We start from the raw sequence: 21,478 nt of genomic DNA, 5'->3' as shown, positions 1-21,478 counted from the left end.
ATGTGGCATTGGATGGAAGTGGTTACTCCAAGTGGTAAAGGTAAAGGTAAAGGTACCCCTGCCCATAGGGGCCAGTCTTGCCAGACTCTAGGGTTGTGCGCCCATCTCACTCAAGAGGCCGTGGGCCAGCGCTGTCCGAAGACACTTCCGGGTCACGTGGCCAGCGTGACATCGCTGCTCTGGCGAACCAGAGCCGCACACGGAAACGCCGTTTACCTTCCCGCTGGTAAGCGGTCCCTATTTATCTACTTGCACCCGGAGGTGCTTTCGAACTGCTAGGTTGGCAGGCGCTGGGACCGAACGACGGGAGCGCACCCCGCCGCAGGGATTCGAACCGCCGACCTTTCGATCGGCAAGCCCTAGGCGCTGAGGCTTTTACCCACAGCGCCACCTGCGTCCCGACTCCAAGTGGTAGTCAGGGCTAAAAACGGGGGGGGGGGGGCAGGAATAATGGGGGAGAGCTGGGAGGGTCAAGTCCCTTCCCTGAATTTTCAGTTTTTTGGTGTGTGTGTTTTTTTTAAAGTTTATAGCCTTATAGTTTATTTTATTTTCTAAATATTTATAAGGAGATACGCAGGTAAGATCACTCCCTCTAACAGCAAATTCAGGTGGTTGAGTGTCAACAGGGTTATAGCCAAAATGGGGCCAGTGGGAGATAACAGGCTACACTTGGACAAATCACAAGATTTGTAGAAGTACAAAACCCTAAAATGGGGGAAACCCCTACGCAGCAGCTCAGTGAAGACTGAGCACACCCAATAGCTACAGACTCCTGTGTGTCAGGAAAGAAAAATGGAAAGCTTGAGGGTTGGGTGAGGAGGAGAGATGGAGAGGAGGTTGCCCTGCTTGTGAAGTGAGGATATACTGTACTACAATTTTTTGTTGTTGTTGCTCTTCCCAATTGCTTACTATATCTTCAATTGCTTACCTATATATTCCTTCTAGCATACCATTTGGAGTGCAAAAACACTAGAAAAACCAAGAAGTCTGAAATCCTTATTTTAAAATCATGCAAAATGTAAAATTGTATCTTACTAATATTTAAATACATTTATTTTACTTAAATGATATATTCTGCATTTGCATTCTGGTTGTTCAGTGGCAATTACTAGCCTCCTTAGTTCCCCTCACTACAAAGTTGTGGCTTTTGGAGGAAGAGGAGCAATTTTGAATCTGGAATATGAAAGCAGTTAAAAAAGAAAACCCTTCCCTGCTACCTGGTTGCCCCCCCCAAAGGAAAAACCAGGGGGAAGTTACATGGATGCCTGCCCTTCAGTTCCAAGTCCTTAAAGTTAGTGACAAATTGTTATAGGACTAAGAGCAGAGCATGTCAGCTGTATTTGCCTCTTGTAATTCTAGATCCTGCTTGTGTTTGTTCAGAGGTTCTCATTCATAGCAGCCACTCCCAACATCCCTACTTCTAGTAGAAGATGCCTCCAGGATTATGCAATTTGTGTAAGCGTGTTAAAAATCTCTCCTACCTTTGCTTAGCGGGAAATGACCGCCCATTCATTTCATGTTCATGCAAAAGGCAAAGAGCGGGCAAAGTGTTTCTTGCAGCAGCTTGAAAAGTTCCATCTCAACAGAAACATTGTAGGTTATGGTTTTGGCACTAGTGTGATGATGCCTAGTTGTCCTGAGGGAATTTAGAAGCAGAACATTAAACTGGGGCAAATTGTTGAGCAAGAGGAAAGATATTAAGCATCCATTCTGCCATATAGCACTGATCCAGCGATAGTGGGTGCTCTGATGCACATGTAGAGCTCCCCCTGCCTGTAAGTAGGACTGCTCATTTTTTAATCCATTGATCCCACAGTACAGTGGTGCCCCGCAAGACGAATGCCTCGCAAGACGGAAAACCCGCTAGACGAAAGGGTTTTCCGTTTTTGAGCTGCTTCGCAAGACGATTTTCCCTATGGGCTTGCTTTGCAAGACGAAAACGTCTTGCAAGTGTTCCGATTTTTTTTCCGCTTTCCCCCGCCTTTTTCTAATCCGCTAAGCTGCTAATAGCCTTTTAGCCGCTAATCCGCTAAGCCTTTAATAGCTGCTAAGCCTTTAATAGCTGCTAAGCCTTTAATAGCCGCTAAACCGCTAACAGCGCTAATCCACTAATCCGCTAATAGGGTTGCTTCGCAAGACGAAAAAACCGCTAGACGAAGAGGCTTGCGGAACGGATTAATTTCGTCTTGCGAGGCACCACTGTACTTTGCAGCTTTGCAGTACTTTGCAGCTTTGGGCACACTAATCTATCTAGGGAGCTCCCTCTGTCTGCAAATAGGATTGTGGATTTAGGCATCTATTTATGCATAAGAGCCTGATGGATCTGGCCCATCTAGTCCAGCATCCTGTTTGCACATTGGCCAACCAGATGCCTGTAGGAAACCGGCAAGCTGGAGACGAGCGCAAGAACACGCTCTCTTCCTGTGGTTCCCAGCAACTGGTATTCAGAAGCATTGCTGCCTTCAACTGCCTATTGTGGCTAGTAGGGATTGATAGCTCTCTCCTCCACGGATTTGCCTAATCTTTTTTAAAAGCCATTCAAGTTGGTGGCGACTGCTGCTCCCTGTGGAAGTGAGTTCCATAGTTTAACTGAGCACTGTGTTACAGCATCGGTCCAGCAATAACTTGCCACCTGGGTGCTCTGATGTTTTATGTGCTGCTTCCAATGCCTGCAAGTAGGATTGCTTAAAATTTCTAATACAGAGCCTCTGATTCAATGCAGCTGGTGCGGATTTTTGCCAAGTGGTGCTAATACAGTGGTACCTCAGGTTAAGAACTTAATTCATTCCGGAGCTCCGTTCTTAACCTGAAACTGTTCTTAACCTGAAGCACCACTTTAGCTAATGGGGCCTCTCGCTGCTGCTGCTGCACCGCTGCTGCGCAATTTCTGTTCTCATCCTGAAGCAAAGTTCTTAACCCGAGGTACTATTTTTGGATTAGCAGAGTCTGTAACCTGAAGTGTATGTAACCTGAGGTACCACTGTATTCACTTGCTGAATATTAAGGTTTGGGGCAGTTGTTGAAGGCAGGAGTCCCACTGGGGGGGGGGGGGAGATGAAAAGACTGACACTTACATTTCAACAGAGCCAGCTAATCATTACACAGCTCTGCTGTTTCTTCCCTGGATCATTTGTAAGCAGGTCTCTGGAGTAGGGTGTTGGGCTGCGCTTGGCTTGCCTCTGAAAAATTACAGCTGTTTTCAAATGTAAAGGAAAAGGGGGGGCGGGCATTCACAATTTCTTTCATTAGTCTGGAGAAGGGTCATAGCTCAGTGGCAGAGTTTCTGCTTTGCGTGCAGAAGGTCGCAGGTTCAATCCCCAGCACAGCCACGTGAAAAATGTTTATTAGGATTATTTGCTGATATTTAATTTTACATGTTTAGATGGCTGGCTCCCTGATCAGAACTGTTGAACCTGGGACGTTCTGTGCTGCGCAATGAATTATGTCCCCCGGCAATATATGTTTACTTCAACAATTATTGGGGGGAGAGGTTGGGGTTGGCCTAGGGTGTGATTGTTTGCTTGCGATTGGCTGTGGTGATCTTTGTTTTCGTGTGTGAGTGGGGTGGGTGGGTGTTTTGGATCAGGTTAGCCATATTGATTTGTATGCTGTTGGTGGATTATTGTCACTGTCCTGTTGGGCTGTGTATGTGATAAAGGGGAGCCATACCGGGGTGAAGGCATCTTCTTCTGTTTGTCCCCGTGTCAGTTTCAGTTTGTTAGTTAATTTTTCCATCCTCCCTCCCTCCACCCCCTCTCTTTTTTCTTTTTTCTTTTCTTCTCTCCCTAATGCCTCAACAAATGAAACGGATTTGTAAAAATGTTACATGGAAAAAAAAAATACGAGGCACTACACTTCTGTAAAACAAGAAAATCCTGAATAAAATATATATTAAAAAAAAAAACAATTATTGGGGGGGCATAGCTGGTAGCAGAGCAGATATTTTGCATGCAGAAGGTCCCAGATTCAACCCCTGCATCTCCAACAGGTTGGGACTGGAAAGGCTGAAATCCTGGAAGAACAGTTGATAGACTTGGTATAAGGCAACTTCCTGTGTTGATGCATTTGCTGTGGAAAGTTGGTGTGTGTATGTTTTTTATGCCTTATTATTCATTTTCCCCATATATATATATATATATATATATATATATATACACACACACAGCACCTAGTCATCTTCACTGTCATCAATCCAGTAAAAATATCACAAAAGATACATGCAATTTCAACTATGTGCTTTCTACACGAACCCATGCCTTCCCATCCTCTCCATGTTTCCTTTATATTAATCATCTTGCTTTGATTTGTCATTATTAATTTATAAAAATTCTTTTTACGATTTCGATATCATTTTCCATCATATATATTATTTACAGAAATCATTCAAAGGCAACTGTCAGGGAACTGACATCGGAGCCAGAGGCGGAGGGAAGGCTCTCAAGTGATGCTGGAGAGGGACCCAGCAGGGAGAGAGGTAGCTCAGCGGGGGAAGGAAATCAGCGCAAAACCAGGGATAAAGGGGGGGCAGATGGGGGAATCGGTGAGAGGGCTCCAGGACTCTTCGCTGGACACCAGCGGGGAGAGCACGGGTCCTCCGCTACCCACACCCTCCCTGCGCAGAAGACTTCCACGCAGGGAGAGTAGGAGGAGACTTGGCGTCAAACAGCTTTTATGCTGGAAAAGGTTTAAGAAACGCCCACTGACGGATTCTGCTAGCGACTGAGGCAGCCACGAAGTGAAGGGCTGTCCAGACACAAAAGGTTTAACAAGGCAACATAGCCAGGAGTGGCGGCAACTTACGCACGAGCAACCCCTATATTCATTACAGCAACTACCATGTTTAAGTTACAGCTATTTTTCAAATAGTTTTTGAAATTATCCCATTCTAGAATGAACTCTTGTCTGGGTTTATCTCTGATGATTTCCAAAAGGGAGGCTAATTCTGCATATTTTGTCAATTTGAGTAACCATTCCACTCTGGTAAGGAGTTTGTCATTTTTCCAATATGTCACAATGAGCACTCTTGCGGCTGCGGTTGCATATAAAAATAATTTTCTTATACCCTTGGGGATGTCAATGCCTGTAAATACCCAGAAGAAAGGTGGTGTCTGTATTTTAACAACAATGTTCATGAAGATCTCATGTCATAATCTCTGCTGAAAAACTAAGCCTGTTGTTATTACTATTGTTATTCATTACATTTGTTGCTTGCTTCATAAAACGTTTGGAAGCAAATTACCTTTAAAGAATGAGTTAAACTAAGGAAAATTGGAAAGAGCCTTTTATGCAGGGATTAACTGACTTTTGGGACATGGACTTAGGCCTGGAGGAGATTGAAGTTTTGGGGGCCTTTGGAATTGGAGGAATTTTGAAATATACCTGGAAATACTTCATGGACTGTAGCTTTAACTATGGAAATTTAGTTGATCTGTTCAGAAGGAAGAAAGGGTTGGACAGGCTGGAGTTTCCCCGAGATTTGCTCTTTAGCATTAAAGCAAATGAAGAAGATCTGCAGAAGGGACTTGGAAAAGAGTTAAGAGCCTCGGACATAAGATTGCCAGGTTGATGGACTTTATGGAATTGACGGAAAGGACTGGCAGAATCCAAAACCTGGGAGAGGAGATGGTGGAAGAAGATTGGAAAATTTAAAGTTTACATATAGACTTATGGTAAAACTAATGAGTGATAGAAAAATGGTGGAATGATTTTTTTTCTTATTTTTTATTGGCTTAACAGAAATGTTATAAGGAGTTAAGTACATATAAGTATCTTAGTTTTAATGGAAAATAAGGTTAAAAAAATACGTTATTTACAATATCACAGAAAAGATGGAAAGGATTTGCTGAAACAATTTATAGAAGTGGAACACAAAAAGGGAGGTGTGAGGAGGTCGAGGAAACAAGGGAATGAAAAATAGAGTATGGAAAAGAGACAATGTATGTTTTTAAATTGTTTTTGTTTTGTTCTATTCAGGGTTAAGGATAGGGAGTGGGGTTTGTTTAGCCTAGTTTAATGTGTTTAGTTTTGAGTTTAGGTTGTGTTTTGTATTGTTTATATATTGTATTGTATTGTTTTTTCTTTTTGTTTTTCTCCTTTGTTTTCTCCTCTGTTTTTTCTTTCTTGCTTGCTTTTTTCTCTTTTTTTGCAATCTATAAAAGTAATAAATATTATTTACTAAAAAAAGAAAGAGTTAAACTACAGTTTAAACAGCAGTTTTATCACATGTTTATTCAGTTAATGCATGATTTTAAATCATTCATGCTGCATGATGTTTATCTGCTTACACATATTTTTGTGGTCAAACAATAAGGCTTATTTATGAGTAGTTTCCTAACACAATCTTACATAAGACGGCCTCAATTTTTATTTTTTTCCAAAGGGCACAAGCCATCCATTAAAAGTTCAGAAGGTTTCCTCTCTCTGTCCACACATATGTATTTTTAAAAAGTAATCATCCCAAGTCAGGCTTCAATTTCACAAATCAAAGAATGGGTTCTGGTCACTTTTGTGCCAACCTGTTACCTTTCTTCACACTGGGCATAGCGACTCTCATTTATCCATGTGGGATCCTCTGGAAAGCTATTTTAATTCATCTTTGCGTGCATATTTTTACACACTCAGCTACTGCTTGTTTCAAAAACTGCCTGATTTTTGTTAATAATAGCATATTGTACACCATTCTGGAATTTACCGAAAGGTAGTAGAAAGTAATTGTTTCAAATAATTTAAATAGTTGTATATAAACCTGCCTATCTTTGGTAGCAGGTTGATCCAGGTGCCTACATATGCCTTCCTTCCTCACCATCTTCTGGGCCTCTGCACACGGCCAAGTACACAACATCCCCTGCTGATATCAGAAGACACAGCTGGCAACAGAATGCTAACAGTCTTCACACTGGCATGTTCAAAAGCATCACTTCAGAAGTTCTCCACATTCACGCCACCTAAATTTCAGGGGCAGGCACCAAAAATAATTTGTTCAAGAACACTTGAGCAAAATGCCTCACTGAGTGCTTGAAAGCCTACCTCAAACTCCGCCATTAATGAAATTTTGTTTTAAATAAGGTGCCTGCTGTGGTGATGGCTTAGTTGTATTTAATTCTGCTCACTCTGGCAGCCTTTTCTCTCTGCTTCACAGGGGCAGCTCTGCCCTTAAATGCCCTTTCCTTTTTAAACATTATTTGACAAGTTTCAGCAATCTGCTCTCAGACGACAGAAAAACAAGGGGTCCTGTGGTCTGTCCTCTTCGAGTCAGAGCAAGGAGCTCAAGAGCCAAAATTGACCAGCCACACCATCATTCCATCACTGGGTGACTGTATTAAAAGGATGCAGCTGCTACTGCTTCAGGCAGCGGGTGGCTTGACCTTTTCATCCAGCTCATGCTTCTTCTTTCAGAAGAGAACGTTCTCTGAGCAGAAGTCATGCTAGACTCTAATCCATGACGCAGGGTAAAGATGGCACAAAGGATCGAGGCCGCTGCAAATCATCAGTTCGCAGACTTTTCCCCTTTTTAACCAACTCTCCAAAATGCTGGGAGATAAATCATTTAATTTACTGTGTTTGCCTGGATGCTTCGTATGAAAGGGCTGCACTTGCTGGCTGACAGAACAGCCACCACAGTCTGGGATGCCTTCTCCCCAAGGCCAAGGCAAGTGTCGAGCAAAGCACGGGCCCGGCCAGTCAAGGTGGGGAACGAAGTGATCATTTCGTAGTCCGTCCTGGACAAGAGCTGCTGGGAACGCAGAACGTCTAGGAGGTGGTTCAAGCGCCCTTCCGTCATGCATCTCAAGATAGTTTCTCGCCCGCAGGCTAGGATAGAGCAGTTTCCCTCTTTGCAGTAAGGACCTGGGTCCACAGGAAAAAATATTTTTTTCATCAAATACAAAAGTAATAGCCAAGCCATTTGTACCCCCCCCCCCCGCCTCCAAATGCTGTGGGAGGTTTCCTAACTAAACCTAACGGGCTATACTTTATTTATGACTCCTCTGCTCCCAACCAACACCACTTCATACAACTCTGTGAAGTGGGTTAGGCTGAGAAGCAGTGACCAGCCCAAGGTGACCTTCCATACTGAGTGAGGATTTCAATCCTGGGCTCACAGGTTCTGGTTTGACACTCTAACCACTACACCACACTGGCTCCATCCAGTTACAAAGCACAGTAAGTTAGTACCATATTCCAAGTGGTGGTAGTGTATCTCCCCTGACCTCCCAAATGCAGGACCCCTTTCATTTTTAAATCTCACCTGTTACTGGGTTTTCAAGCCCATTGTTCCGAAGGTTGCTGTACGGGAGGCTGTCATCAGGTGTTTGCACTAGTTGCGGCAGCCGCGGTTGCCTGTCCTCTGACTCTTTGCAAAATGTGGAGGGACTTTTTACAAGTAGGCTTGAATCGGGAATAAGGAAAGGGGATGAGGAATGCGGAGGACTTGACTCTCTGCTGCCACAGAAGAGATGACCTACAGAAATACCAAATATATATAAATATATAGTGTGAGTTGTGAATCAGGGAGGGAATAATGGACAGTGAATGAGTTTTATGTACAGAAGCCACTAGATACGTTATTAACTGTTTGTTGCTGTGATGGGGCGACAGGGTGTGTGTGTGGGGGGGATTCTGAGGCTGGTTCTCTCCCCACCCATGCTGGCTGTTTGGAATTAGGCCCAGGTGTACTGCAGGAGGGTAGACTTGGAAGAACAGAGGCATGGAGTGGGGTTGTTTCTGCTATATAAGCCACAGAGAAAAATTGAGAAAGAGAGAAGAAGAATGACACACTGTAGAGAATGCTGCAGTGGGTTTTTATTGGGCGTATTTGGTACCTAATAGGAAGCTGCCTTATTATCCAGTCGGACCACTGAGTAACCTAGCTCAGTATTATCTATAATTACAGAATTTAGTTTGCTGTTAGTATATGTGCTTTATATGGTCCTGTGGAAGGACAAGGAACTACAAGGAATACCACTGCCCTGTCACTACCACAAATATTTTAGCCAGCCCCTGGGCTTTCAAAAAAATATGTCTGCAGGTACTGCTAATGCATTTTCACCCATTTTCACAGCAATAAGGACTAGAAACTTGCCTTTAATTTTTATTATTTTTATTTTTAAATTAAGCTGGTATTCTCAGGAAGTGAAATTATGCACTTAATACCAATCTTTGTGCTCCTCTGTGGAAAGTAACTCAGTTTAAGGTCCTCAGTGGCAATATATTTATTTTTTTGAGCTCTATAAGAACATCATCATGACTTTGGTTCCCAAAACCATTTCTGTCATATTAATAGTGTGGAAGAAATGTTCCACCTCAGAATAAAAGCTGCTTGGCACATTTTCTATTCACACCCTTAAGATCTGTGAAGCGTATGGAATGTCTGCAGATGCTTTGGGCAAGCTTTGTGAAGTTTCCTGGATGCATTTTTTTTTCACATTTACAAAAAATGAGCTTCTTTGCCTGTTTCCCAGGCACTTCCCTACTTGTCTTAAAAACAGAGTAGAAATCAGATGGGAAGTGACTCTAAGGTGACCTTCAAACTTTAGACTTGTTTGTTCAGACTTGTTTTGCATCCTGCTGAAATGTTGGGATCCTGTCAGGAAAACAGTGCAGTAGGACAAAGCCAGGCAGATTCCAGTTACACCTGGCTTTTGCCTGTGTATCTAGACCTTGATTGGGTTTGCTCATGCCAACAGACACTTCTTTCTCAGATCAACAGAGCCAACTAAAGAGCAGATGTCAGTATTAGGAAGGATGTATGAGGCAGGTTGAAGCCATCCTTGTGAGTTACAGCTACATAGGAGGTGCTGCTTTAGTACTTGACCCGTGCTCTCAAATTGTTTTTGGAAATGCATCTAACTGCAAGTCTACCAATGGGGCTGGGAAGCAGAAGACATGCCCCCACTGCGATAGATGTAGCTCTCCAATTGTGCTTTGAATGCAGCTATTTTGTTTGCCAAGGTGGACCAGGAGATCTGGGGCTCCTCCACACTGACATTTAAGGTGGATAGGAAGCTTCCTGTATCTCCATTAATCCTCCTTTGTCCATATGGTGTTCCCTTCCAAATCCCTGATTTCCCACACTTTCCCCTCCCTCAATCTGGATTTTCCCATACCAGGGATACTCCGAAAAGGAGAGAGACAAACAGGGATTTGAACAGGACAAGGTACAATTTATAGAACTTTGGAATAGTGAGGTGGTAGGGGTTAGTTATAACCCTTTCTTGGCAATTTTATGAGTTTTGTTTATGATTATTCTTCAGGCATACGTATTCTTATTCTACTTGAATCTGAATCTTGGATCCTATTTCAACCTTTACCTCTTTTTTCCTAATTTTGCTTATGATTAAGCGCTAGATGGTGTTATAATACAAACTTCATTTGGTGTGTCTATATGCACATCTTACTATTTACTACGATTTGTTTGTTAAGGATATTGGTGATAATGTGTGCTTGATTTTAAAATGATAAGTGGAAAAAGGGCATGTTTCTTAAGAAATAAGATCCCTGCCCCGCTCCCATCAGCTCAGCTGGGTGCTGGGACTAATGCCCAGTGAGTGTCTCCCCTCCTGTAACAGGCGTTGCACATCATGTGAATTCATTATGTAACAATATCAAAGAGTTGGACACCACAATTTGATTATTTCCCTTTTTCCTATTCCTTTTTTTAAAATCAAGGAATGGGAGTGGGGCTGATTCTGAGCAGGACTACAGCGAGAGTAAAGGGTTAAAGCCCCCTCTCCAGACTCTCTCTCAAATTGTGTTTTTTTTGTTGTATGTTATGAACTGTTCTGAGACCTGCAGTTATAAAAAGGTATATAAATTCTAAAAAAACAAATAAGAATAAACAAAATTTTAGTACCAATTTCTCCCGACACTATTCACATTTCTGTATGCAGTTTGGACTGATATAAACATTATTTTATTTTCTGGCAAGCCATTCCCCGTGACATAATGCGTTGTTGTATTACTTTCATTACGGAATGCATTTTTTGTACATAGTTTTTGGCTGGAGAACTACATCACAAAACTTGTAGTTTTGTTTCAGTTTGCATGTTGATCTGAGAAGTGTGAATTGAGGTAGCTTCTCGTTAAAATGCAAACAAAGCTGAATTTCTCCCCCCATCCCTACCCATACGTATGGTAGATTTAAGAGTTCATAAAAATGCTACCTCTTTCTAGCGCTCTGTTTTGAGTAGTGTTGCTGGCCAAGTCTGTCTGGCTGCTGTGCTTCCCTGTCCTTCCTGCACCCCGCTCAAGGTGAAGGTCAGACAAGCTATGCGATTTTAGAGTAACTTCCTTGTTGAGCCTGTTGTTGTTCTGAGGACAGATAACCTGTAACAAACAAGAAACAGTAAATCTACTTTGGATAATAATATTAGTAAATGCACTGGCTTTCGACATCAGAACCCAGAGCACTGCATAAATTAAAGACAGAATAAATAAAATAGTTATAGCTTAGATCCAGACTTCTCTCTCACAGATTGGAGGAGGTGGTGCCTTTTGCTGATTCCAGCCTTCCCTCTGCAGCCTTCCATGGGCAGGAGGATCCTTTCAATCCACAGAAGGTGGAGTCTGACTCCATCTAATCCCATTTTTGTAGCTTCTAGTAACTCAGAGACCATCAAAAGGGTCTCTGCAGAATCACAAGGAATGGGAAGGCTGTCCTCCTCAACCATTTTTTTAAAAAATAAAACAAATGTGGCAATTACAAACTTCAAAACATTGTTTCCTAAGCATCACGTCCAATGGAGCTTCCAAGTGGACGGGCAGAGGAGGAAAGTGCAGTGAAGTTGTTTGAGAAGCCTAAGGTTTTCTCATTTTAAAGAAAAATCTGCGTTGTGGTTTTGTGACATATTGAAATCAGCAGAAGTAATGTTAAAGTGAGTGGTAGACACACAACAGTGCACCTCCCAGAAATTTGCTAAGATGAATAAGAATAAAAATAAAACATTATGCTGGAAGTACTGATCCCCCAGGGGTGGTTATAGCACATGTATGAACCAACCCTCATAGAATGACTGGCTTACAATAATTTGGAGCTAATTAACAACTTACTTTAAACAATATGGTATTGTTTATTATAACCTTACTAAATCTAGATAGATTCTAGTAACATGTTATGCAGATAACATATGACTCTCCCACCCTATTTTCCTTATTATTTTTAACACTGTCTTGGCTTTAAAAAGAAAGAAAAAGAATACATGTATTACAAAACATTATCGTGGATATAGAATATAGACTAGGGTGCCATTGAAAGATAAGTAGGGAAGTCTTTACTTACTATGATAAGATGATGGGTGGATGTAATATATTTTATGTAATTTGAAAAATGTGTAAAAATAATGTCGGGAAAACCCCATTCCCTTTCCATCCTTGCACAATGACACCCAGGTCAGAGACAGCCCACATTAGTAGCCTGCTCAAAATACTGCAACACATCTGGAAACCAACACTTTGACCCTTCTACAAAATGGCCAACCTCTGGCGTCTCCAAGTAGGGCTGGAAAAGGCCCTTGTCTGAAACCCTGGAGAGCCTCTACCAGTCAGCGCAGGCAACAACAAACTAGATAGACCACTTGGTCTGGTGTAGTATTGAGCCGCTTCCGATGCTCACCTCTAAGTTGCACGCATGTGTTTGAAGTGCATGAGAAACTGGACCTTTGGCAGAATCTATTGCACAGTCCTGGAAGAGAGGAATACGGCATGAAGCAGAGTTAAGAGGAAGTGCGGGTACATCACATTAATTCTGGAAAAGGCCCCCCCCTGGAATTGCTTAATACTAAATATCTCAACGTTCCCTGCTTTCATCGGATTAACTGCTGCTCTTAGTTTCATAACCAGTGTCTTTGTCAGTATAGGTAAGTTTTCTGAAAAGCTCATCCAAATTCGTTTACATTTTTGGAGAAGCAAACCTCTTCTTCCTTGCTTATATATTCCCAGTGCTCTAAGCCATTGGGGATGTTTGCCCTGGAACTCATTGAACAACCTGCTAGTCATGTGCAACAGAGAGAGCCTGGAGATTTGAGATCACCTTTCTCAATAGTACTGGGTGTTCTTTTTTGAGGCAATCAGATGCACGAAGGGTATCTGAACGGCACTGTTACCTCATAGTATACCTGCCAATTTGCTTAACCATACTTCCGGTTAGTTTGGGCATTTTAAAAAACCCAACATGCTACAGAGAGTACACATGCATAACTCTCCCACTGAAATCAATGGGACTTCATACTTTATTCCAATTCCCCTCCCCATTTCTATTTTCCTCCAACAGTCAGCTCAGCGATTCCTGCCTGCCAAGCATGCTCAGTATTTATTCAGTTGGTTTTAGGAGGAAGTCTACCTGATAGTTTGTTTATTTTTTTTTTTTTACAGTTTTGCATACCTCAGAATTCCATAGAGTCTGGTGATGGTATTTTACTTAGGTGTGAGTAGTTTTCGTTTGGCTACAAAGGGGCCATTACTGGGAGAAATGATATCACTATTTCTACAAATGACTCACCTTTGCTTGAATCAAGTTGTATATTGCGTCAGAAATCATCTCCTTCCTAAATGTGCCAAGAATTTCCCTTAGAAGTATTGAGCATTCTGTAGAAGAAAAAACAAATGAAACAGCATTTATGTGCCTGTAGGCAAATCTTTGTACTATCACAGGTCAGAACCAGTTGCTGGCTTACATCTCCTCCTCCTCTCTCCCTCCCCCCCCCATATGCTAGCATTTAAGAGACCAAAAACCCCTTGACATGTAACCTTTGCTCACATAGGTGCTGCAGCATCTGAGCTGGCTTCCAATTACGCAGTCTTGCACCCAGACGTCTTGTAGAAACACCATATTTACACACCGTGCAGCAGACAGATTATCAGCTGGGGTTCAATTTGGAACTCACATAACCCTTGTTTTAAAACAGCTGCCCTGATTGTCAGTTCATTTCCAGGCCATATTCAATTCATGTTGGTGTTTGAAGTCCTAAATAGCTGAGACCACAAATTCCTAAAAAGATCACCTCCTCCCCATAGACCCTCTGACAAACAAAGCCATAGCCAGAGGCAAGCCTTTCAGGGTAAGGGCTCATCCAGGCTTCCTTCTTTGCTGTGCTTTTAGCAGTGCTGGATTTACGTATAAGCTAAACAAGCTATAGCTTAGGGCCCCACTCTACTGGGGCCCCCCCAAAAATGTAAAGGAAAAGAAACTGGATGTACATTTCCAAAATATAAGACAAAAAACAAATAAAATAAAACCTACATACAACAACAGTGTTTTGTGTTGTGTGGGCTCCAATTTGTTATGTGCAAATGGCTTTAGATACCTAATAGGTCCATAAATTACTATATAGCATATATTCAACACAAAAAACAGTGACAATTTGTTGTTGACAAAGGACAGCTGGACATATAAAGGGCCCCATTACCTTCAGTAGCTTAGGGCCTCATCAAACCTAAATCTGGCCTTGGCTTTTAAGCATAGGTTTGTACTTTAAAGCTCTGTGTGCAAGTGCTCCTTCTCCCCCCCCCCCTGCCCAGGACTTTCCCTGCCAAAACCCACTCTTTACTGCTGAAAAGAATTGCATGGGAAACCCAAACTGCTGTTTGTTCCAACTCAGAATTAAAGAGCAGGTTTTCCTGGGGAAAGTCGCAGGGCAAAAAGAAAAAGTGCTCATACATAGACTGGGAAAGTGTGGGCCTGTGCTTATAAAGTGCAGGGAAACAGATGAGCTCTCCGTGAGACAGAGAACAACTGAGGTAAAGAGCAGAATCAACAAGGTTTATGCTTTATTGCTGTCTCTGCTTTTCCTCAGCTGACACACTCATTTTCAGATCTGACCTATGAAATGGTAGCCCGATGGTTTGCCACTGGTGAGCAACAATAGATGTTACCTGTAGCATGTGGTCTGTAGCTGGGCTCTTGGTGCCAGCAGAGAGCCATGAGCTGTAGCAGCTTGTTGCTATATGGCAGACTGTTTGGTATGAACGCTGGTTCAATCCCAGGGCGCAAGCCACTGCAGACTCCTGTCACAGCTTCCATCAAAGACTTCTTGCCTGAAGTAGGAAAAGAATTTTTGTGTGTGTGTGTGCACGCAAAACTTATATCAACAGTCTGTAATTTGCATGGCAAATCAGTTCCGTCTCAGGATCAAATTTCCATGTAACCAAAGAAAGCAAGAGAACAACAGCCACAAGAGGGCAGCATATACCTAAAAGTAACTGTATTTTCCAATCAGAGTAGGAAGGAATTCCTTCCAGACCCTTTATCATCTTGGTTTCCCACCTCTCTTCCAGTTTGTCAATACAGTATCCTTCATTTTGTTAGCTTTGGCCCCAATACTAGAAGAAGATGCTACTTGCACAATGTTTGAAGAGAATCAAGGCTGTGAAAAGATGTTTCAGTTGTGCCACCTATTCCTGGAATGGGAATGCAGCTAACCCCACCTAGTTGACTGCTGGTGCTAGGCAAGAATGGAAGCCACAAAGAACAAACAGGCAGAACAATTTGGGAGCTACCCAAGTCAAATGTGTTAAGAAGAGGTGATGCATGGAGTCCCTGACCTGGAAGTCCTATTGAACCCTGCAAGATTTACTTCTACATAAACATGCATAGGATGGGGTAGTATAGGGTATATTGGTCATAGCATATTGTACATGCCACCCAAATCTCTGAGTGGTGAGAGACTCCAGAGGTTCTAGGGCTAATTTGTTTGAGATGCTGATGAGAACCCTTAGGTGACCATTTATGGTTGTTGTCTGACTAGTTCAGCAATAGAAACCTCTGCTAGATTCTAACCCTCACTGGGTACAGGGCCTAAGAATTGGATGGAACTCTGGTGAATCTCTGGAGAGGAGTGGCTAATTGTTTGCCACTCCCTTTGCCTGACTATTTAAAAAAAAAATGCACTGCATGCTTCCTTAGCTGGTGTTGGCTGTACCCAAATGCTAGATCTCTCCTGAAAGCTACCTGCATTGTTAGGTTTATGCACAGACCAATTTATAAGTCGCCCAACAATAAATATTCTCCAAGTAATATACATGGTTGAGTAGGCAAAAATAAACCATACTGCACAATGACTCAATAAAACCACAAATCACTGAAAACAACTCAGCAATAGTAGAACAGCATAATCGAGTCATAAAACATAAGTGAGACACAAATCAATGCCCCAATCAATCCAACAAAACTCAGCCAATCTACAAATGAACAAATTGCCATTGTTCTGCAGAGAGAAAATAAAATCGCATCAAATGAGCACAGACATGCAAAACTGACACCAACCAGAAATAGACTGATCTGCCCAGCCCTGTGACACATATACTTAGTAAAGGAATTATAATATATGTGTCAGGCTCACTAGAGACTCACTAGAGGATTCTTCAGCCACTCCCAGATTATGAAGATGCAGAAGTCTGTGGGTTGCATCCAACTGAAGTTCTACACAGAGCACACCCACAGAACTGAAGGACTTAATTAGTTATGTCCACTAATTTTTCTTTTTCGTTAAAGCAGGCAAGTCCACTAGGGGCTTATCCACACTTACCTCTTTCTAGGCATAGTCCAGGATTTAAAGCTCTGTGTACAAGCACCACTCCCCCCTTTTTTTTTTGCCCCAGAGCTTTTCCTGCAAAAACCTGCTCTTTAAAGCTCTTTGAAACTGGAGCAAAAGTCAAGCCACAGAAAACCAGAACTGACATTTGCTCCAATTCAGCTTTAAAGAGTGTGTTTTCGTGGGGAAAGCTCAGGGCAAAGCTGCACTCGGACACAGAGTATTAATGACAGACCTCTGCCTGGAAAGAGTGCAGCAAAAGGTAAGTGTGGTTAAGCCCCAGGATAGAGATGTATCTTATAGATGTTTGATGCAGATTTGTAACCATCAGGGAAGAATAAAAAGCAGCAGTAGCCATGGCCCTTAAAAGACTCAGAAGGCATTTGAAGCTGCTCCTTTTTCAAATGATAGCCAGCAGAAAAATATTCCAGTATGATTGCATTTAGGAAGGGACCAAACCAGATAGGAGGAGGTTAAATTAAACAGTACTTCTTTTATATTAGGGGAAAGAAGCTAGGAGGAAAATACAATGAAAGGCATACATGCAGCTGCCTACCTTTCAATGGCTTCTGTCTGACTAGGATTTCCCAGCACATCATTCCAAAACTAGGCACAAATATGGAAAGAAAAACGTCTGTTACTTTGGAATATCTGCTGCCCATACTAGTTGGTTCACAAGCTTCATGGAAAAATCCATTTTTCATCATTGACCAAATAATTATTTCAATTGTTTTCAAAACTTGAGTTTCCACAAGTGTTGGTCTACACCTGAGTTTCCCCAGAATGTAACAGTAAAACTCTTCTGTGGTCAAGAAAGAAAAAGCTAACAGCCCTGAATCCGGAAATGGAAAGCAAAAGAAAAAAGAAAAGAAAAAACACCTATGACTAAAAAGACCAGTAGTTCCAGTTTATCTAAAGTATACATCTGCACGAAAGCTTGGGAAGGGCTCCAGGACGCTGCCTTATCACTCAGCCCTTCCACAAAAACAGAAAGGTTATTCAAACAAGTAGCCAGTATTAGGAAATTGTATCTTGGTATTGCACAGAAAATGTTACTATGATATTCTAGCTAACCCAGAGAATGCTTAGAAGTAAGTGATATATACAGTTGTTGATGATGACGATGATGATATTAAACCACATATTGTCAGGCTCCATCTGATTTCTTTCTTTCTTTTTATTGAGTGCAAGCCTTTGCATGTCTACTCTGAAATGTTCCATTGAACTCAATTCTTATCACTCTCAAGTAAATGCACAGGACTGCAGGACTGAGATGTTTAATGCCCCTTCCTTCCAACTTCAATGGAAAACCTTCAGTCTTACAATAACTCTTAAAAATAAAAATAATAGGAATGTAAGCACAAGCAAGGTACAGTGCTCTGGTTGTGAACAGGATCCATTCTGGAGGCCCGTTCACAACATGAAAAGAGTGCAACCTGCAGTGGCGCATCTGCGCATGTGTGGGTTGCGACTCACTGCTTCTGCGCATGCGTGTGACATCATTTTGCGCTTCTGCGCATGCATGAGCGGCGAAACCCGGAAGTAACACTTTCTGGTACTTCTGGGTAGCCGCGCATGCGTGAGTGGAGAAACCTGGAAGTAACACTTTCTGGTACTTCCGGGTAGCTGTGGGACGTAACCTAGAATCATAGAATTGTAGAGTTGGAAGGGACCCTGTGGGTCATCTAGTCCAACCCCCTGCAGTACAGGATTTTTTTGCCCAGCGTGGGGGTCAAACCCACAACCCTGAGATTAAGAGTCTCCTGCTCTATCAACTGAGCTACCAAGGTGGATAACCTGAAAGAACATAACATGAAGCGGACGTCACATGAGGTATGACTGTATAGGCAAAAGCAGCAGTTTCATTTAAAAGCCAGAACATTATACAGCAGCAGTAATTTAGCAAATTAAACCACCTGAATAAATTCAAAAGGTCACATTGTATTGAACAGATGCAAGACTCGGTGCTGAGGAGACCATTTCTCAGACCGAGTGGCACAGCCTTTGGTCCATCAAGGGATGAGACTCTGTTTTTGAAATAAAAACTCACCTGTAAACATCATCTTCTTGTGAGAAGCTACCCCCTTGAAGTATTTCTGGGGAGAGATAAAGCAAATCCCAACAGCTTCTGTTGTTACAGTTCTGTAAGACAGATCTTAGTTGCTGCCTTCTCCAGGTGGCTAGGCCATAGTCTGATATCTGAAAGAAAGAAGTGAAGTTTAAAAAAATAGGATATGCTATTAACTGACCCAGCAGTGCCCCCCAGATGCTTTGGACTACAACTCCCATCAACCCCAGCCAACACTCCAGTGTTGGCTAAGGCTGATGGGAGTTGTAGTCCAGAACATCTAGAGTGTGCCGGTAAATGTTTAAACAGACCCACCTTAGCTCTGTACTGCAGATCTAGTAGGACATTTGAAGGTTTTAGGCTGTGGTGAAGGACGGGAGGCTTCAAACTGTGTAGATAACTTAGGCCCTCTGTCACATCTGCTAGGATTCTTACACAGAGAGGAAAAGGCAGTTCTGGGTAGAGTTCATGCTAAACAAAAAACAGGTTCACAAAGCCATTATGTCAGTGTTCAGCTCTATCACTACAGTGGTGCCCCGCAAGACGAATGCCTCGCAAGACGGAAAACTCGCTAGACGAAAGAGTTTTCCGTTTTGGAGGTGCTTCGCAAAACAAATCTCCTATGGGCTTGCTTCGTAAGACGACAATGTCTTGCGAGTTCCTGCTGGTTTTTTTCCCTCCCCCCCTTTTCTAAGCCGCTAAGCCGCTTATCAGCTGATCCGATCAGCAGATAAGCCGCTAAAAGCCGCTAATAGCGCTAATCCGCTAATCCGTCAATGGGCTTGCTTCGCAAGACGAAAAAACCGCTAGACGAAGAGAATCACAGAACGGATTCTTTTCGTCTTGCGAGGCACCACTGTACTTTACTAGTATCAATATTACCTAATGCACTATTTAAAAATGGGATTGCCAGTGTAGCATCCTTCAGATGTTAAATGGACTGCAACTCCGATCCTCCCTGAGCATAATTTATTCTGGTTTGGGCTGATAGGAGTCCAGCTACATCTGCAAAGTACCAGACTCTCTTTCTCTACCCACACCCCAATTTAAAACATGCATTTCCAACCCAATTCAAAGTAAATATCACTGTGGGTCCTGAACAAATTTTAGCCAGATATTTTTTGGTGATTATGCTAACGTGTGCGGAAGATGTGTTCCTTTACTAATAATAGTTAGTAGAGGATTAGTTTAGTATGTTTGGTTTTAAATGCTGCATTGCTCTTCATTTTGTGGTGTCAAGTCATTTTGAGATTCTTCTGTAGCAAGCAGCAAATAATTTTATGCCCCTCCCCAAAAAACACAGTTGGCCATGCAGTTCTATACATGCTTGTTTCTGAGACAAGTGGGACTGACCTCCAGGTTGAATGTGTATACAGAATTGCAGCCTAAAATGCCTGCTGGAGAAGAACCTAGAGGTTCCAGCCCAAAACATACCCCTTCCATATCCCAAATATTCACTCCCCAGCCCACAACCAAGGCAACCTAAACCTTGCTCTCATTGGCGGTTAATTCAGAATGACCAGTAGCAAAGTGTTCCTTTACAGAATGAACAATTAAATGATGGAATTTGCCACCAACTTTTTTTATAAAAAAACCCTCTCCTTCCCTGTTACATTACCCTATCTGTAAAGATAATGGGGTGTCATGTTACTGAAGACAAATGCAGGCAGAAATGAATTATACCCTGTACAAGCAACATAAAGGGGCTCAGTAGATACTCACAATGGATACTTTGGAACCGCTAAAGGAGGGCTTGACAAAAAGACTCCACTGCCTCTTACATACCTCATGAATGAGCAAATTGAGAGATCCATTATGCATCCATTCAGTGGCCACCCCAAGGACTCCTTGGAACTGGTAGATCCCGACAGGAGGCATGAGCCTGTTGCACTGTATGCAATGTATGCTGGCTACCTCTTGAAGAAGTGCCTTTAAATCTCTGCAGACATGATAAGGATCAAAAGACAGCAGTTATGCAATAAATATTTCATTGATGAATTCAGTGAGAGAATATTAACTCATTACTGCAAAAGTACCTGTCAAAAGTACCTGTGTGGTGCACAGCAATTAAATTCAGAAGTCTACAGTTAACTATTAATTTCACATTTTTGCCTGAACCAGGGGTACTGTGGTTACTAGCTCACCTCTGGACTCTTGGCAGCAGGGCTTCTATTAGCCTTGGGGGCTGAGAGGCAGGGGAAGTTTACAGTATGGGATGTACTGAAAGTGCACTGTTAATTTATAGTGCCTGAATATAATCACACAGGTAAAGGATGACTCCATTAGGGGTGCCTTAACAACCCCTGGAGCAAATACTGAAAGTAATCTACAATCAGTATTTGGGACCCACCCCCAATCGGTTTCTAAATCCTTTCCATATTGTAAGTGAAGGGTGGCAGACCTTGGGCCCAAGTGCCAAAGGTGGCTCTTGAAGCTGCTCTACCTGGCTCTTGGAACTCTGCTCAGGGTATACCCCCTCTGTAGGCCACGCCTCTTGCTCTGCCCCCTCCTCAAGTGCTTCTGCCTGGTTGGAATGTGCTCTTGGACTCTCAGGGATGGAGGATGGAGAGGTGAGCGCATGTTTGTGTGCACAGAAATTCTGACTGGATGCAGCCTACCATACATCTGTGTGTTGCTCCACTCACTTTTCCCTCTGGCTCCCTGCCCCCTCACTGGCATGTGGCTGTCATGAATTCTGACAGTAACTTTAATTTTTAAATTTTCCCTTAGCCTAGTGGTATAGCACATTCTTTGCTTGCAGAAGGTCTCAAGTTGGCATATCCAGGTATGGATTGGAAACTCTAGTCTGAAATCCTTCAGTGATGCTACAGCCTCCTATGTTGTAACCTTGTACCAGTAATCCATACCTAACCATATCTACTTCCTT

The 21,478-nt window shown here is 42.5% G+C and overlaps 1 protein-coding gene across 2 annotated transcripts in view; it reads right to left on the bottom strand.

Moving 5' to 3' along the window:
* Positions 1-6,201: 6,201 nt before the first annotated feature.
* The window catches only part of LOC309538123 (receptor-interacting serine/threonine-protein kinase 2-like), a 28,237-nt gene continuing 12,960 nt past the window's right edge, over positions 6,202-21,478 (bottom strand). For both annotated transcript variants that reach the window (XM_082233372.1, XM_082233371.1), the window contains exons 4-13: positions 20,377-20,530; positions 18,907-19,062; positions 18,574-18,722; positions 17,080-17,129; positions 14,866-15,027; positions 13,493-13,578; positions 12,608-12,676; positions 11,160-11,322; positions 8,246-8,458; positions 6,202-7,845 (exon numbers count right to left, since the gene is read on the bottom strand). In XM_082233372.1, the coding sequence (XP_082089498.1) occupies positions 7,547-7,845; positions 8,246-8,458; positions 11,160-11,322; positions 12,608-12,676; positions 13,493-13,578; positions 14,866-15,027; positions 17,080-17,129; positions 18,574-18,722; positions 18,907-19,062; positions 20,377-20,530 (1,501 nt within the window). In that variant the 3' untranslated portion in view covers positions 6,202-7,546. The remainder of the gene's footprint in view (positions 7,846-8,245; positions 8,459-11,159; positions 11,323-12,607; positions 12,677-13,492; positions 13,579-14,865; positions 15,028-17,079; positions 17,130-18,573; positions 18,723-18,906; positions 19,063-20,376; positions 20,531-21,478) is intronic.

This window comes from Podarcis vaucheri (genome assembly GCF_965113315.1).
Source record: "Podarcis vaucheri genome assembly, chromosome: 7".
Taxonomy (NCBI): Eukaryota; Metazoa; Chordata; class Lepidosauria; order Squamata; family Lacertidae; genus Podarcis; species Podarcis vaucheri.
This window is presented reverse-complemented; position numbering and strand designations above follow the sequence as displayed.